Source organism: Vidua chalybeata, chromosome 1 (genome assembly GCF_026979565.1).
Source record: "Vidua chalybeata isolate OUT-0048 chromosome 1, bVidCha1 merged haplotype, whole genome shotgun sequence".
NCBI lineage: Eukaryota > Metazoa > Chordata > Aves > Passeriformes > Viduidae > Vidua > Vidua chalybeata.
The window spans coordinates 219,071-236,696 of NC_071530.1; the positions used below are offsets into that span (position 1 = coordinate 219,071).

General features: G+C 45.9%; 1 protein-coding gene across 4 annotated transcripts in view; it reads right to left on the reverse strand.

Annotated features, from left to right (window-relative positions):
- The window catches only part of SMARCD3 (SWI/SNF related, matrix associated, actin dependent regulator of chromatin, subfamily d, member 3), an 85,202-nt gene that overhangs the window by 54,267 nt on the left and 13,309 nt on the right, over positions 1 to 17,626 (reverse strand). Inside the window, exon 1 of one of the 4 annotated variants that reach the window (XM_053941307.1) lies at positions 711 to 1,115. The exons of the other annotated variants lie outside the window; for them this stretch is intronic. Within the exon in view, the coding sequence (XP_053797282.1) occupies positions 711 to 770 (60 nt within the window). The 5' untranslated portion in view covers positions 771 to 1,115. Of the gene's footprint in view, positions 1 to 710; positions 1,116 to 17,626 lie in introns of those variants that run through there. 4 annotated transcript variants of the gene reach the window in all.

Consider the following 17,626-nt stretch of genomic DNA (forward strand, 5'->3'; position numbering starts at 1 on the left):
GAGCCCGCAGTGACGGCCCGGGGCACCGATCTGCTTCCCGGCAGCTCCAAGCGCCCGCAGCTCACAAGGGCCGATGCTCCCTGCTCTCCCTTAACGCAGCAATAGGTTGCCAGGTTACAAGAGGGGCTTATTCTATTCCTCTGCTTGAAATTCTTGTCTAGGGGCTGTGAATTTTCTGGCAAGACTGCAAACAGAATCAGATCAGAAACAAATAAAAATTATTCTGCCCTCATCCAAAAATAAAAACAAGCACAGAAAAGATGCTGCAGTGACTAGCAGTGAAGGGCAAGCCACAAAGGTCACATGGCCTTCTGAACGTGGGGATGAGGATAGTGACCTCCACTGATTTTTAGGGTCACCCCAATGTAAGTGCTAGTGTATGGCAACAGCCCTAGGAATCACAGAAATTTAGGGAGGGTGAGCGTGGTTATCAGCTCCTCCTCTCAGCCCCTCAGAAGGAATACACCAAGCAAATCAACATAACCTTGCCTTGTTTTGTGCTGGAAAAATTAGTCCTAAAGTTCTAGCTGAACTAAAGGCACATATAATCTGGAACCAACTGCTGCATGTCTGGTGGACATGGTCATGTCAGGTTAACTTGATCTGGAGGGCTTTTTCCAACCTAAACGACTCTAAATTCTACATGCCAGCGTGACTGGCAAAGCAGCACGCAGCTGGTATCTGCCATGTTTTTTAGACCCCAGACTCACACAGGAATGTTGGCTCCCATCATGTGAGCCCCTTCCCTGCTCCCGGCAGACACCGTGCATTTTCCTCACAGTCTGCACTAGTTGGTGCCGCACTGGCCGGCGGTCTCAGCAGTCCCGGCCGTGGGGGGCACCGGCCCCGGCCCCGGCCCCGGCCCGTGCAGCTGTTTTCCCCCTCGCGGGGAGCCGTGCGAGCCCCCACCGCGTGAAGCGGCACCGAGGACGGGCCGCAGTGGCTCCTCCAGCAGCCGTCGTTACGGGCCCGGCGCGGGAAGGGGCGGCGGCGGCTCCGGGCTGCGGCGCGGCGCGGCGCGCGGTCCCCCCTCGCGTCCCCCCGCGCTCCGTCGCCAGCACCATCGGCACCGAATGGCAACGGCGCGCCCGGCACGGGCAGGGCGTGCGCCTGCCACGGTCCCGGCCCCGCCGCGGGCAGGCGAGGACCGGCCCGGGCCAATCGGCCCGCCCGGGGCCGGGCCGGGCCGGGCCGGGCGAGCAGAACCGCGGCGCGGCCCCGGGCGCGGCGCGCGCATGCCCAGCGCGGCCCCGTGAAGGTCAGCGCGGGCCGCGGGGACGCGCGGGCGGCAGCGCTTTAACCCCTCCCGCGCCGCGGCCGGGCGGGGCGGGGCGGCCCCGGGGCTGCAGCGCCGCCGGAGGAGTGGCACGGAGCGGGATCTGGCTGTTCTCGGCCGCCCCGGCCCTTTGTCCGCCGGCCGGAGCATGCGCTCGGCTGCGCATGTCAGGGTTTTCTTATTTTCCCCCTTAGCTGCAGATACGGCATGGAGCCGCAGCTGCCCCGATCTCCATCAATAGCCTCTGAGTACCTTCTGGAGCAGGAGGACATTTGCTATAAAGTGCTACTAATTTAAGCTGAAAACCATACCATATATATTGTTATCTATCTGGATGTCCTTTACAGACATCCAAAACCAGGTTTCCTTGAACATCAAATTCCAAGGCCAGTCGCGCTTCAGCTGTCAACTGAGTAAATATAAGAAAAAAATGTTTAAAAATCCTGTAATAATAAAAAATCAGCTCTTACTTAGCATGATGGTAATTCTCCAAGCACTTTAGAAAATGAATCAGTACATGCAGCTCTTATGTTTTGCAAATGGAAAATATGGTGCAACTGGATGGAAGTGACTTGCCCAACATTACCTAGCTGAGAATGAAACCCATTTCCTGTGATTCTTCAACCCTTCACAATAGTGTCCAGGAAAACGTACTGTGTGCGGCATTTGCACAAAGGGACGAAGGTTACCATGCAAGAATGTAATTTCCCATATTAAGAGAAACAGCATATAATTGTATTTTAAATTGTTTGGTTTTCTATTTTCCCTTTTTTCCCCCCCATAAATGTGTAGAAAATAGTTGTCAATATTCTTTTTAAAAGTGACTGATTTAACCCAAGTCATCCCCAACTGCTGCAAGTATCCTGGCAGCTCCCAGCTATCTCTGACCTGGAAGTTCTCTGTGCCATGGGGCTCTGTGCAAGGCTTGTGTTCCTCCACTCATTCCTGAAGGCTCATTCACACTCTAGCTCACTTCATGTCCCATTCCCAGACCATTTCATTTCAGAGAAAGGCTGATCTCCTTCCCCAGTACTTCCTGGGACACTGGGTGCCCACTTGGTCTCTGTGTCTGTGGTTTGGTCTAACTTATGTTAGTCAGGGCTTTTCAGGCTGTCAAACTAAGATAGTCCCATTAGAAAAGAGATGAACCCAGTTTTGTTTTAGGGAGATATGTTTGCTGCTACTTGCCATTTTTTGATCTGTAGGTAATTGTAGAAGTACATGAAGGTGCTGATTACCTTAAGCAGGTGTGGTTTCCCTCATCCAAGTTTCACTTAAGTCAGCATTGCTCTTTTCACTGAAATGTAAAGTATTCACTATAGTTTTGGAATTGATGCAATGTGGCATAGAAGACATGCTAGAACCAGAAAATATCCCAAGATGGAGGCTCTGCTTAATCTAAAGCAATGTCCATTTTGTTCCTGAGTTCAGAATTATTCAATAGTCTCATTAACAATATGGATAATGTACTTAGAGAACATGCTTATTCAATTTCCTAGAAACATACAGTTTGGAGAGGTTACAAGTTTGCTACAAGAGATTATCAAAATGAAAATCCTGAGGACCTGGAGATATGTCCTGTTTTTTTCAAACCACAATTCAGTCAGAAACAGTGCAGAGTTCCACATAAGGATATAAATCAACAACTATCTAAACAGAAGATGGGGAACAACTGGCTGAAGAGAGGTTTATTTTTCAGAAAGAACATCTGGGGATATGATAGATCATAAGCTGAATGTGAGCTAACAGTACTACACTGTCACAAAATAAACAGATAAACCCCCAGAAGATCAGGAACTGCAGGAATGCTGCCCCACTGCTCTCATCCCCTTGGTGGCAGCACAGGCACTGACAACAGTACTCAGATTCTTCATTTCTCCTCATTCCGTCTCCCTCCTCCCCATCCCCTGAGCTCTCCAGGCCACAAGTTGTTCCAGCTCAACATTTCCTTAAGGTTGAGAAATCAAATTTTGCCAAAATTGCTGAGGAACTCTTCCAAAGCAATTCTGTCGTGGTATGAATTGTCAGTGTCTCATCCAGACCAACCTTTGCCATCAGGGGCTCTGTGCATCAGAGGAAGTGTGGGAGAAACCAGGAAACCAGGATGGTTAAGGGAAGGACAGGAAGTGTGACAAGAACTGTAAAGTCAAAACAAGACTAAGAGAAAACAACAGTCATCAGGTGTCCAAAGGGCTGCTGCAAATACAGGGAAGAGCTGCTCCCCATACACAGAGTACAGGAAATAACGGCTTGAATTTCTCACAGGAAAATTTATGTTAGATATTAAGGAGAAGCACAGCAGTGACAGTAGAGATGTTCTGGGATAGTTTGTCCAGTAGGGATGGGACTCCTCATCGCTAAAGGTCTTTCAAGAACAGAAGAACAGGTCAGACAAGCATCTATCCAGAGTGATGGACGTGGTGTGGATTCTGACGTGGTGTGGATTCTGACTTGGTGTGGATTCTGACTTGGGGCAGGACAGAGAACCAGCTGATTTCCAGAGGTTCCTTTTGCCTTATTTCCTTAAAGAAACTTAAATTTTGTAACACAAAGGTTCCTTTCTCTGTTAGGATTTTCCAGTACTTGTTTCTAAAATCTATCTGCAAGGGAGGGGAGGGAAGGCAGGAAGGCAGGCAGGCAGGCAGGAAGGAAGGAAGGAAGGAAGGAAGGAAGGAAGGAAGGAAGGAAGGAAGGAAGGAGAAAATAAGATAAACAGAAGTGTTTGTCTCTATCTCTGAAGGTTCCAAACATCATTGTGCAGAGGTAGAGAGAGAAATTTACTTCCTGATTATTTTAAAAGTAATCAAAGGCAACAGCAGGGATGCTAAAAGACAGAGAAATATATTAAATATATATGTAATATTATAGGATACAAAATAATGAGCCATTAGAATTATCATCAACCACACTAATATTTTAGTCAATTCTGTTTGACCTCATGGTAAGCTGTCTAGTTCTACCATGCCTTTACCTCCACTTTTCCATCATCACCATCCTCACCATCCCTCTTTACATCGAGTATGCAGCAAGAGCTGTGCATGGCTTCAAACATCTGAGCAAAGAACCAGAGCACTGCAAGCAGCAGCCACAATCCTCATCCTCTAGCCAAGGGCCAGAGCAGAGCTGCAAAGTGTGAGAGGTTAGTAGTAAGACTTTGGTCCTGGAAGGAGAACAGTTGGGAATACAGATTTGAATTTTTCAGAAGTGAATGAAATAGAGGAATTCTTGGTGGGTAATCCTGAGGGAACAGAGAAAAAGATCTATCAACAACTGCCCTCAAACCAACTGCCCCCTAGTCCAAGAAGTGTATCTTCATGATATTTGGTGGTTAGAATGATGGCTTTGGGGTGTGTTTGGTAAGAGCATCTAGAATATCCACCTGCTGTCACTCACTGACAGAACAGAGCTGAGGGAACCACTGGGTCAGCACCTGGGAACCACTGGTTCTTCCCAATGAGAGTGGTGAGGCCCTGACACGGGTTGCCCAGAGAAGCTGTGCCTGCCCCATTCCCTGAAAGTATTCCAGGCCAGGTTGGACAGGGCTTGGAGCAACCTGGTTTACTGGTTGGGCTGGAAAGTCCCTTCCTACTCAAACCATTCTACAATTCTCTGATTCTATGTGTAAAAAACAGCAACCATGTCACATCTAATCCTTTCAGATATAAGTTTATTGCACAGCACTTTAAATTGGTATTCCTACAGGACAGCTGCTAAAAATCTGAGTTCTGGGGTTTTGTGGCAATTTTCATTAACTCTTATCAACATTGTCTGAATGGTCCTTTGTGTCTAATGTTTATGCTTTGAAGCATTTCTACATACCTGTCACATCCACATTCACCTTTTGTCAGACTAAACACGTGAAACTGTTATTTGCCTTCTTAAAACTCTGTGCCCATTTCTCATCATTCCATCTTTTCCTGTCAGTCCCAGTTAACCTGGCTAGAATAAGGGCAGACAGAACTGTACCTCCATTGTCCAGGCCACATGCTCGTGTGCCATTAAGACTTTTCTCACAAGCAGAAATCTATCAAACCTCGCCAGGCTCATAGCTACCTTCCACAACATCCTGACAATGACAGCTCCACGTTCTCTTGAACGTGAACTGAAGTACCAGGCTTTTTCTCCTTCTTAAGCACTGTCATTAGATCACTTCTAGCATACAGTGCCTACTCCTGGGACAAGGCCCCAAGTGCATGGCTGTGCACTGTATTGTCACCAGATACCAGCTGGTTTCTGCTTGTGTAGTTCACAGTCAAGCAGTTCTTCCCACATAATCTGTTCTCTTCTGCTTCAACAATACCTATTTTGCATCAGCAGCAAATTTAATTATTACATTGCCTATTTTTGAGCTATGGGCATTAGTGAAAATATTAAATTACACCAATCCCTAGAGAAATCCTGAAGAAACTGCAATGTCTTTTGTGTCTTCTTTACTGAGCTCCTTACCTACACTGCAGTTCTGCTTTTACCTGTCTTCTGAGTCCCAGCCAAATTTTCAGATCACAGTGTATCAAAGGCTTCACTCAAGTCTAGACAAGAAAGACACCGAGTCCTTTGTGAGGAATCAATCTACTTATCTGAGAAAGAGTAGATTAGTAAACTTAGGCTGCTTTTTCATACCACACATATCCTTCTCATGCTCAGTTATTTTCTCTTTCAAAAATCATTCTTGAGCCTTGCAGGGACTTAGGATGAAATTAGTGCATCTGCCTAAAGTACTCTTGCCCTTCTGTATTGTCAGAAAACCTACAGAATTGCCTGTTTGTTTGTTAGGAAAAACAACTTTAAAGTCCATTTTGATTAATACCAGCAATGCTAAGAATTATGTCCTATCCTCACTGGAAATACTTTGAAAAGTGTCTATAGTTTAAGCAAATCAATAGTAAGTAAATATGGACTGAAGGATGTATTCATAGGCAAAGCTGCTTAAGAATTGAGCACTAGGAGGCTGGAGAAAGCACAGAACCAAAGAAGGAAAACAGAGCAGTCTTGGCATGGACTGTCTTATAAATCCAGCTCCCACTTCAGCTGAACTGGAAGGACAATTAACAGGGGTTAATCACGTTGGTCTTAGAACATGATGGAACTGAGAGCAAGCAATAGTGGTGATCATAACAAAAGCTGCATTGCCAGACAAGGCAAAATGTCTTTTAAAATTATTTTATTTGGCAGAATAATTACAACAATTACAGATTACTCCAGAAAGTCAAAGTTAATCTCAAACAGTACATCATTACAGCAAACAATGGCTTTGGAAAAAAATGGCAGCCAGTGGGAAATGGCAAATGTGACTTGGAGGGAATGTAGTAAAACATTATTATATGCCTGAAATTCTTAATAGGAACATAATTTGTATCTAATTTGTATGTAACATTATTGAAAAGTTATAAACAAGTAATAAGAACAAGTGGAAGGAAAATTACTACTATGGACTCCAAGGTGGGTTTTCCATACAGATTTTTTTACCTCCTTCAAAGATCTAAATGAGAGAAGCAAAATATTTGTAGATTAAATCCTCACACAAGAAGATTTTGGAAAAGTGTCATAGCCAATCAGGAGAGAGGATAAAAAACTCAACTTCGCTTAAAATGGTAGACAGGAGATTTAAGCTGGAAAAAATCAAGCTGGTGGAAGATAAATCCTGAGGTGGAAGAACTGTGCTAAGTCTGTAGAGCAGGTAGGATGGTTTGCTAATCCTTTCAGCGCCGATTCACCCAGTACATAAATATATGTATGAAATCACAGCAGCTCGTGGCACAGAGACATTATTACAGCACTTGGGCTCCAGCTGGACAATGGGCTTTTGACTAAGGCTCATCTGAGCAACTGAGTATTGCAGAAGTGGAAACGGTCTGGAATGGAATGGAAACGGTCTGGCTACAGCACAACACAGTGGTTTGTCTGCTCCTCTCCCTCAGCAGAGCACAGGCACAGCAGGCTGGCAGCTCCCAGCTCAGAGCCACAACCTGCCTTTGGCCTGGGCTCACCAGCACACAGGGCACAGCAACGCACCGCAGCCATCCGGGAGGAAGCACCTCTGAGCAACAAGGCACACCAGTGATGCCACAAGTTACTCGTTAAATCATCTTCAAAATGTGCAGAAGAAATGCCAGTTGAATCATTCTGGCATTCAGTGCTTTTCAAAACAGGGTTTGCTTTGGAGAACTTCCATGAGAGGGGCGTGTTTCTGCATGGCCATGAACTGTCAGAGGGAGAAGAGCTGAGTGTTTTACTTTGTGTCACATTCTCTGTCACATGCCACAATCCTTCCCATTCTTGGGACTCAGTAGTTTCTGGTGCCTGAGACTATGAGGAGGTACAGCTAAGAACGATGTCGTCTCTGACCTTGACAGTTTGCAGATGAAGTTAACGGATGGAAATAGAAGGAGCACAGTGGAATAGAGAACACCAGTCATCCCGACAGGCATGCCAGCTGTCTGGCCACACTTGTTTGGAACAGCCATCAAATTCCTACCCTGTGCACCCATCCTCGACACCTGTTTTCAGATCAATTTATACCCAGCCTGCAACTTGAAACCATAGAAATAATGCACTTGTGGGGGATTTCAACTACCTTCTTGTCTCTTGGGAAATAACTATGCTTCCTTCTTCAGAGAGATTCCTTAGTGTTCTGATACATGTATCAAATACACAGCCAAGCTGGTATATATACATATGATACAGCAACACCAAATGCTAATTATAAATATTATGCCATATAATAATACATAAATTTCTGCTAAGATTATAGAGAGAAAGGCTTTCTAAATTATTATTGTAAGTCTGAGGTACCATGAAAATTAAAACAGTATTTTTTAAATCCTTTTAGTTCAGATCTTGGACATTAATCTCCAGTAGGGTATTCAGTGATCTAAACAAGTATAAAACAAACCTAAAAAATTAGTGAAAAGTTTATGTGGTGGAAAGTTAATCACTAATATTCCAATACTTATTATTGTATTCCAATAATTAATTATTGGAGCTAAGGCAGCTAAGAAATATTCCAACACAAAAAAAGCTTGTCGTATTTCTGTTCTTCAGAAAAGGTTCTTCTGTCTATCACATAACTAACTCCTTTTCTGCTGCATCTTTAGCAACTCTTCCACTTGGCTGATTTTGTTTTGACAGTTACTCATTTTTTCTTATCTTCTGTTTCTCCACCTCCTTCTATTCAAGTCAATCCTTCCTCTCCCCAGTTCAAGCTCTTGCTGTTGCACATCACAAAACCGCAATTCTGTCGCTTCTGAACTTGGCAAATGTCGGAACCCAAGGTGTCCCTCAGACACTCTTGGATGTTCTGGGCCCAGGGCAGAAGCCTCTGAGACCCTGGCAGGCGGCCAGGGACCCCTGTGGTCTTGAGCTTGACCCATGGAACAATTTACCAACCTTACAGGAAGAACAAGAAATCACAAAAGTTTAGATATTATAGTAGAAGTAGTCACAAAGTGAAAGGTAGGATTTTTGAGTGCTGTACAGGGGGGTTTTAGGCCTTGTACAGGGGGGTCTGAGTTTTGTACATGGGGGTCAGAAGTTCTAAGATGGAGGGATTTGGGCGTGCCCTGTCCTCCTTCTTTCTCCTTCCTATTCTCCATGTTCTTGGTGATGTTGGCACTCACAGATTGGTTTAGAGTAGAAAGTCACTGTTCAATATAGGTAGTAGGCATTGGGGAAAAAACTATAAACACCTAATACGTAATGTGTGATATAAAAGATGGCACCAGCCCCTCGGGGAGGAGAGACGGGAGACAGCCAGAGACGGGGACAGACAGAGTCAGGGACAATGCCAGGGAGTCTGTGTGCCTTGAGATAACATGCAATAAACTGCCTTGAGACCGGACGACTGAAGACTACTGAGTCTTTCTTTGAAGGCACGGGTTGGAGGAGAGACTTTACCACCATCCGGAGTCTCCCCAGGCCGGGGAAGGCTCCGGCAGGCAAATACTTTTTTTTCACTCTGATTAAATCCTCCTGGAATGCCACAGGCAAAAATTTGCTCTGAAACTGTCTATATACAGTGCAGATACTGCATACAGATAAGGGCCCAATTCTGCATCCCTTTGCATCCCATCAGCCTTATGCATTTGCTGATTTTACCCTGCCTTGCATCCACTTTGCCACACAACCCCAGGATGCCTTTTCTCTTCCACAGCACTGCAAGGAGTCAACAATCACAGCTCCTTGTAAGAAATTATTTAATCAAAATCAGTTGCAGACCTACATCCCTCTCCAGTTATGGCCTTATTTTAAGGCTTATGATCTTTCCTTACACTTCAACTCCATTTGTCTACCAAAAGACCAGTGCTGTGAACCCTCTTGCCTGCCTGCAGAAACAACAGGTCTCTGACATTTCAAACCAGACAAAGCCCTGAAGAACACGCTCAGAAAATTACTGTTCTGTCTGGCAGCTGGTGAAGAATGGACCACATGTAACTCCAATAGTTAATATTTCAGCTCCTGATCTTGTTGCAGTCTCCCTGTAGCAAAGCATCTGAGAGAGCAGGAACATGTGAAATGCTTTTTCTGCCATTTGCCTATGGCTGGAGGACAGAAGGCCCTCAGCCACCATCTTCAGACTGATGCAGCTGTGACATATTCTCCTGATTCTTACAGCAACAGTGCCGTATCTGCTCCCAGACTGACAGCCCACCTCTCCCTCCTACAGAAAGCTTACAAACATCCATGCTGTTAGTGATGCTCTCTCTGGTCCCTTTTTACCTTGAACATGCACTGAATTCCAAGGTAACTGACAACTCACAGGACAGGAGTGTTGTGCTGGCTGGAGCCTTTAGGACTCTTTAGGAAGGGCAGGGTGGGGGGTGAGGAGGAGGAGCTGCCCTTCAGCCAAGTGTGTGGCTGGAGCACACAGAGCTCCATCTTGGGATGGACAGAGCATGAGCTGAGAGCTCACAGACCAGAGTTAGGATCAGAGTTATCAGGTGGACCAATACGTAGCACCATGGTAGGTGTCTGCTGCAGAACTCCTGCTGAGGAAGAAGTAGTGAGAACATAGACAGCAGTACAAATCCCCATGTCCACAGACAGCAGGAAAAATCCCCATGTCCACAGTCTCTGGTCTTCATGGAAGACTTCAACCACCCCAGTATCTGCTGAGGGGATAACAGAGCATAGCACAAGCAACCCATGAGGCTTCTGGGTCACACTGATGATAAACTCCTAACCTGGACAACTGAGGAGCAAAGAGAGGTGCTCTGCTGGGCATGGAAGAACTGGTCAGGAATGTGAAGGTCAGAGCAGCCTTGGCTAGACCATGAGATGATATTTCAGGAACATGAGAGGATGGACCAGGATAGAAAACAATCAATTAATTGGAAAGAAGAGAGTTCCAGGAGATCTGGTTGATTTTCAAAGGCTACCTCCGCCAAATTCAAGACTGGTTCATCCCACAGGCAGGAAATGAATCAAAAGCAGCAGGAAGCCTACATGCATGAACAAGGAGCTCCTGACTGAGCTGAAGCATTACAAGAGGTAGAAGCAGGGCCAGGTGACCCAGAAGGAATACAGAGACAGTGTCCAAGTGTGCAGGGATGCTGTCAGGATAACAAAAGCCCACCTGGAGTTGAATCTAGTGAGGAACATGAAGGGTGGACATAAAGGTTTTTACAAATATCTCAGCAGTAAAAGACAGATATGTGAGAATGTAGGCTTACTGAGTGAGGAGGGGATATGCTGAGAATGAACACAGAAAAAGTTGAAGTACTGAATGCCTTCTTTGCATCTTTCTTTATTGGCAAAATTGGCTGTCAGGAATTCCAGGCTCCTAAGACCAGTAAGGAAGTCTGGAGCAAGGAAGACTTGCCATCACTGAAGGAAGACAAGATTAGGGAATGTTTGAACCAGATGGACATACACAACAGGTGAACAGGTTTTTATTTAGAAAAGGTTGCCCAAAGAGCAAGTTCACTCCATCACTACAGATATTCAGAAGTTCACTGAACTTCATACTCAGCAAATTGCTCAAGCTGACCCAGCTCTGAGATGAGAAGTTGGAACACACGATCTCAAGAGGTCCTTTTAAACTTCAACCAATCTTTTATGATTCTACTCAGGAAAGACTTAAGCATGACAAGTAACTCAGTCAACTTGCCCAATCAATTCATGTAGTGAATTCGTATGAGGAACCACAACCTGGAGACTGGAGCTGAGACAAGGCAAGGACAAAACACCTGGTGTGCCTTTACCTGCAAACATATATGCTAGTCAAGCAGCAGTGATTGAAAGTGTTTTTTGCCTTAAAAGGTATGTATTACGGGCAAAACAGCATGCTAATGAAGGTAAGTAATGCATTTCTGTTTTGCTATCCTTTAATGCAGGACTAGAAAGAAGCTACTGGAATGAAAAGCAGGCTGTTGATGAATAAAACTAAACACTGCTTAGTAATACCTACGCACAATACATAGAAATGCATTCAAAATGCTGCTTCTAAAATAATTTTCTCAGTTGATCACTTTGAAATTAACACGGTTCCATTAATGCTTCTGCATCCCATGCCTCATATTTAAAAAAGATAAAAACATCAAACCATGTTTCAATCCTACTTCTGGTGCCAAATATGAGTTGGCTCCCTTAGAAAAGAATCACAGTGGGTTTAGAAGAAGTGGTGCCTATTATACATAATTTGCTTACTTTATTAGCAGTTCTTATGTGGTGGATCTAGTGCAGATAGGCCTGTCAGTGTCTCTGCACAATTCTTCTTTTAGACACCAGAAAGGGCTGCTGAGATGCAGACTCTTTGCATATACGTTTCCTGTTTTTTCAGATCTGTCTGTCCACGCCTTTGAAAGAATCAACATCAAACACTCTCTGATGCCTCTCTGGATAGCAAAAATCCTACTCTCCTTACGGAGAGCTGCAAAGAACTCTTTAATGCTGGCAATTAGGAAGGAACTCCCCAGATGAAACAACACTGAACAATTAATCTGTTTTACACAGGGAGCAGGGAATAGTACGACACTATTCCAGTTCATTCCTCCTTGTCAGCTGCAGGATCAGAGCACCTGAATGTGCCCACAGCCTCTGCTTCAGGGAGGAGCAACAACGAGCTGGGAGCTCTGCACAAACCCTCCTTGAGCACCCCTCCAGTCCGTTGCCATGGTAACAGAGAGATGCCTTCCTGTTGCCAAGGAGACAGCCACTGCTTTTGGAGACTGTGCCCAAAGCATTTCAGCATCTTTAAGATCATGAAGAGTTTCACAGAGTCATAATTCACCTCCCCCAGTTAAGCACATCAATCATTCTTCCATTCCTGTTTTCAGAATATGTTTTAAGCATTTTGCTATATGTGAGATTATCCCTAATATCTGGTTTTGATATCAACACTTAAAATTACATTGTCAGCCTACACACCTCTGCATGCCTGCTTTTCTCCTGTTGTCCTGCTGCTCTTTCAATTCACTCTCACTGATCTAATGTGCAATAAAACTGATTCCTTCCTCTCCATAGGCTTCCTGTGGTCTAGAACTGCACTTCCAGAAAAGCTGGTTGGCAAAAGGCAGTGTCCATCTCTCCTCTGTCTTTGCCACTAGCTTAAACCAGAGCATGTCTGTGAAATGACCCGGCTCTGTAGTGGAGCCCCAGGCGGCAGCACACACAGCACACAGAGCACACACAGAGCACGCAGAGCACGCACAGTGCACACAGAGCACACAGAGTACAGCACACACAGCGTGCACAGAGCACGCACAGCGTGCACAGCACACACACAGCACACAGAGCGCACACAGCACACACACAGCGCACACAGAGCAGACAGAGCACACACGGCATACAGCACACACACAGCACACAGAGCACACAGCACACACACACAGCGCACACAGCACACAGAGCACACACAGAGCACGCATAGTGCACACAGAGTACAGCACACACAGTGTGCACAGAGCACGCACAGCACACACAGCACACACACAGCACACAGAGCGCACACAGCACACACACAGCGCGCACACAGCACACACGCAGCACACAGCACACAGAGCACACACAGCATACAGCACACACACAGTGCACACAGCACACACAGCACACACGCAGCACACACAGAGCACACATGGCATACAGCACACACACAGCACACAGCGCACACGGCACACACACGGCACACACAGCGGCTCACGCAGCCGGGGTCAGCATGGACACGGTCCCGGCAGGTCCGCACTGCCCCTCGGCGGCCGCCCTGGCCGGTTCAGTGGGGAGAGTCCTGCAGCACGGCACCCTTGTGCAGGTGGGATCTGCACTGCAGCCATGCAGGAGGAACGAGGCAGCTCCCTGGTCTGTAGGATGCAGCGCACACGGCACTGCCGGTGCCCCCAGTCCTGTTTCGCATTCTCTCTCCTCCCTCACCCAAGCCTTTCTCCCGTCCTTCTGAAAAGACTGCACTGATACTTAAGATTTGCAATTTGGGGAGGAGTGTCAACTGAAATAGGGGCCTTCTGCTCCACATACCTGATGTGGGGAAGGAGACACCGCTAGAGACTGAGCTCAAAGGATCAGTGGATAGCATGCCTCATCACGGGGAAGCCTGGTGGGTCAGCTTTTCTGTCAGCACAGGGACACTTCTCCACCCTTACACCTCAATTTACTGACTGAATGCAGTGCAGTGCCCTAAGAGTGAAGGGGAACATGGTCTAATCACAGAAGTACAGAATCATTTAGGTTGGAAAAGACCTTAATCATAAAATACAACATACATCCAGCACTTCCAAGTCCACCACTAAGCCATGTCTACAAGTGTCATGTCTACATGTCTTTTATCCTCCCTCCAGGAATGGTGACCCTGATACTTCCTTGAGAAGCCTGTGTTGGGGCTTTGGAACCCTTTCAGTAAAGAAGTATTTCCCTGAACCCGCCCCCCTTCCTCCTGTCCCTGTTCCCTGAGAGCAGAGCTTGACCTTCACCTATCCTGTCAGGAGCTGTGCAGAGCCACAAGGTTCCCCCTGAGCCCCCTTTTCTCCAGGCTGAGCCCCTTCCCAGCTCCCTCAGCCCCACCTGGGGCTCCAGACCCTTCCCAGCTCCATTCCCGGGACATGCTCCAGCCCCTCCAGGTCCTTCTTGTCATGAGGGGCCCAGAGCTACCCCCAGGACTGGAGGTGGCTCAGCAGGGCCAGCACAGGCACAGGCACTGCCCTAGGGCTGTGCCCACACCGGTGCTGCTACAAGCCAGGTACCATTGGCCTCCTGCCCACCTGGCGGCATCTGGGCTTATGTTCAACTGAAAAAAAACCCAACACCCAAAATATTTTGTGCTAGTTTTAAGCCTGTTGCTTCATAATTTCATCACATGCCTGCATCTTCTATAAATTCTAAGCCCTTTTGTGCTTTACCTTTCCTCAGTTGTGGTTGATAATCTCTAGCACTTTTACCTTTGTATATCATTTCTCTAAAGAATTCTCACATGCCTCCTTGGATGGAAATCTCTCCACCTCTCACTGTCCTAATCACTTTTTCCAGAATTCCTCTTGTTCTACTAGTCACTGCATCTTAAGCGATATGAAACTCCATTCTCTCTTCACAACATAGGAGAGCCATAGAACTTCAGCTTTGTTAATTCATTTCCTGTAATATCTAACATCAAAGTTTCCATTTTAATCACTACTGTTAAGCTCAGGTTTACAGAACTCTCTATAAAGATGCCAAGATTTCTTTCCTGAGCTGAAAGGGATAATTTTAGCAATGATGTGGCTACATTAGCAGGTTTATTTTCTTTATGCACTTTACATATAAATTTATTCCGCCATATTGTCATCCAGTTTTGAAACACACTTCCCCAATCCTAAGAGACAGATTTAGGTTCTGCTGCGCCAAATAATATCACATTATCATCTAATTTTGTTGCTTCATTACTTAGACCTTTGGAAATCATTCATCATACACTGAGCACCAATGGGGAACCAAAAAAGTACAGAAACACAACATTTATTCATCCTTCTACAGCCACCACCTTCAGCAACTCCCGGTGTCCCAGGGATTGCACTAACCCAGCTTAGACCTCTTGAAAGCTATGCCTGCAGCTTCCTAAAGGCTCATCAGTCAGTGGAAGTCTGCTCTAGGACTTTGTTGCCATTATCCCTTGACTAACAGCCTAGCAGTGTCTCTCTTTTTCTGTAGCACTTTCCCCATTTACTTATTATCCCCTTTGCAAGGAGAACCTCCTTGACTGCCTGACCTTAATGAAGAAGAGGTGTACCCTTACATTTTCTGGCAAAATTCACCAGGAAGTGCAAATTGCTGCCCCTGGGGAAGAACAACCCCAGGCATCAGGACGTGCTGGGGGTGACTCAGCCCCAGAGCAGTTTGTCAAAGTCCCTGAGTGGAACCCGAGGCAGCAGCGAGGGCAGGGCACCTGGGCTGCACTGGCCACAGTGCCAGGAGGTGCAGCAGGGTGAGGCCACAGCTGGAGAACTGTGCCCAGTGCACGAGAAACATGGACATAATGAGGAGTGCAGAGAAGAGCCATGAAGATGACAAAGGCACTGGAACATCTCTCCTGTGAGGAAAGGCCAGGAGTGCTGGTACTGCTCAGTCTGGAGACGGCTCCGAGGGGAGCTCATTAATGGATATAAATACTGGATGGGAGCATGCAAAGAGGATGGATCCAGGCTCTTTTCAGTGGTGCCCAGTGACGGGATCTGATGCCACAGGCACGAACTGAAATACAAGAGGTTCCCTTGGCACATCAACAAATAGCATTTTACAGTGAGTGTGACAGGTTGCCCAGACAGGTTGTAGAGTCTTCCAGCTTGGAGATATTGAAAGGCTGTCTGGACATGGTCCTGGGCAACCAGCTCTGCTTGATGACCTCCAGAGGGCCCTTCCAACCGCAACCATTGTATGAGTCACTGCTTTTTCTTACTGCTTACAAAGAGTTTTCTTTATTGACTATCTATTTCCCTTATTAGCTTTTATATTCTTTAGAAACCTGGCTGAGAGCCATTTTTAAAACACTGAAATGCAATATGCTGACAAGCCCACTTTTATTTACATGACCTGTAAAATAATTCTAATCCTGATAAAACAGGGACACAATGGAGAATAGAATAACAACATAACAGATCCATGGGGCACATGTGTTTGTCTCTGCAGAAGACACGCTGACTCCTCACCTGCAGTGGCACGCTTACACACCAAGTCTTCAAACAAAAAACAGGACTACACTAATTACAACTTTGTGTGCAATTTACATTGTTAAAGATATTAACAGGTGAGGATGGCTGCAGCACTTGACAGAGGCATTCACTCAGAAAATAAAATTTGAAAGAGTTATGAAGAGCATGACAGAAGACATTACAGAGCACAGCATCAGTCAGTACTGGTTTTTTATCACACTGCAGCCAGTGCTGGTCACATCTCTAAAAGCATACAGCAGAATTAAAACCATACAGATATAGAAAGACTAGATACAAAGTAATGCTCTTATGGAGTGGAACTGAAGCAGAGTGCCTGTTTATATTACAGAGGAGGGGGGAAATATACAGAATAAAAATTGTCACTGTGAGGAAAGGAGCACATTATCTTGGAACAGAAGAACTTGAGGATCACCAACAAAAATGGAGGACTAAGTTCAAAATGAATTAAGTGTTTTTCATGTAAAATAGCCAGCCTGGGGCACTATCTGATGTAGGACTTGACAAGAGACGCTGAAGATGCAAAAAGCAGTAACTAGATAAGGAGCATCCAGTTTTCTCAAACTTGTAAACCACTTGGCAAAGCCTGTATGTGTCAAATGTCCACCAGACACACACCACCATTTACTTCAGAGGATGGTGGAGACTTAGAAGTACCAGACAGTCCAGAGCAAAGTTATGACAGCAGATGTTTCTCAGGGCGCACTGCCTTGGTCCCCTAGCTGGTCTGTGCACATCCCAGGGAGATCTAGGCATAGAGATCTGGATCTATGCTGTTCTCAGCAGTCCACACTGGTTCACTTCCTTACTAAGATAGGTCTGGACTACCAAGCACAAAACTGGCACAAGAATTGCTTACAAACCACATACAGATACCGTTGGACTAGAGACTTTCATTCTTACAAGAATGCTAAGTATTAAGAGAACAAGCAGAGGGGGCTGGCATGGCCTTTACAGCTTCAAATCCTTCCCTGCCCCTTGATCTGCCAAAACCCTTCTTAACAGATATTTGTCCAAGTTCTTAAACCCTCCACTGGTAGAAGGTCTACAAGCAGTATATCACATTTAAATTTCCAATGGTTAACCAGCTTGTCTTTGTGGAAGGTATAAGGTTCACAGTAAGGACCAATGGAAATCAATTAGTGCTCAGTAAAATATGGGTGTCATATGATCCAAAGGCTTCTTTCAGCCATAGGATCCATTAACG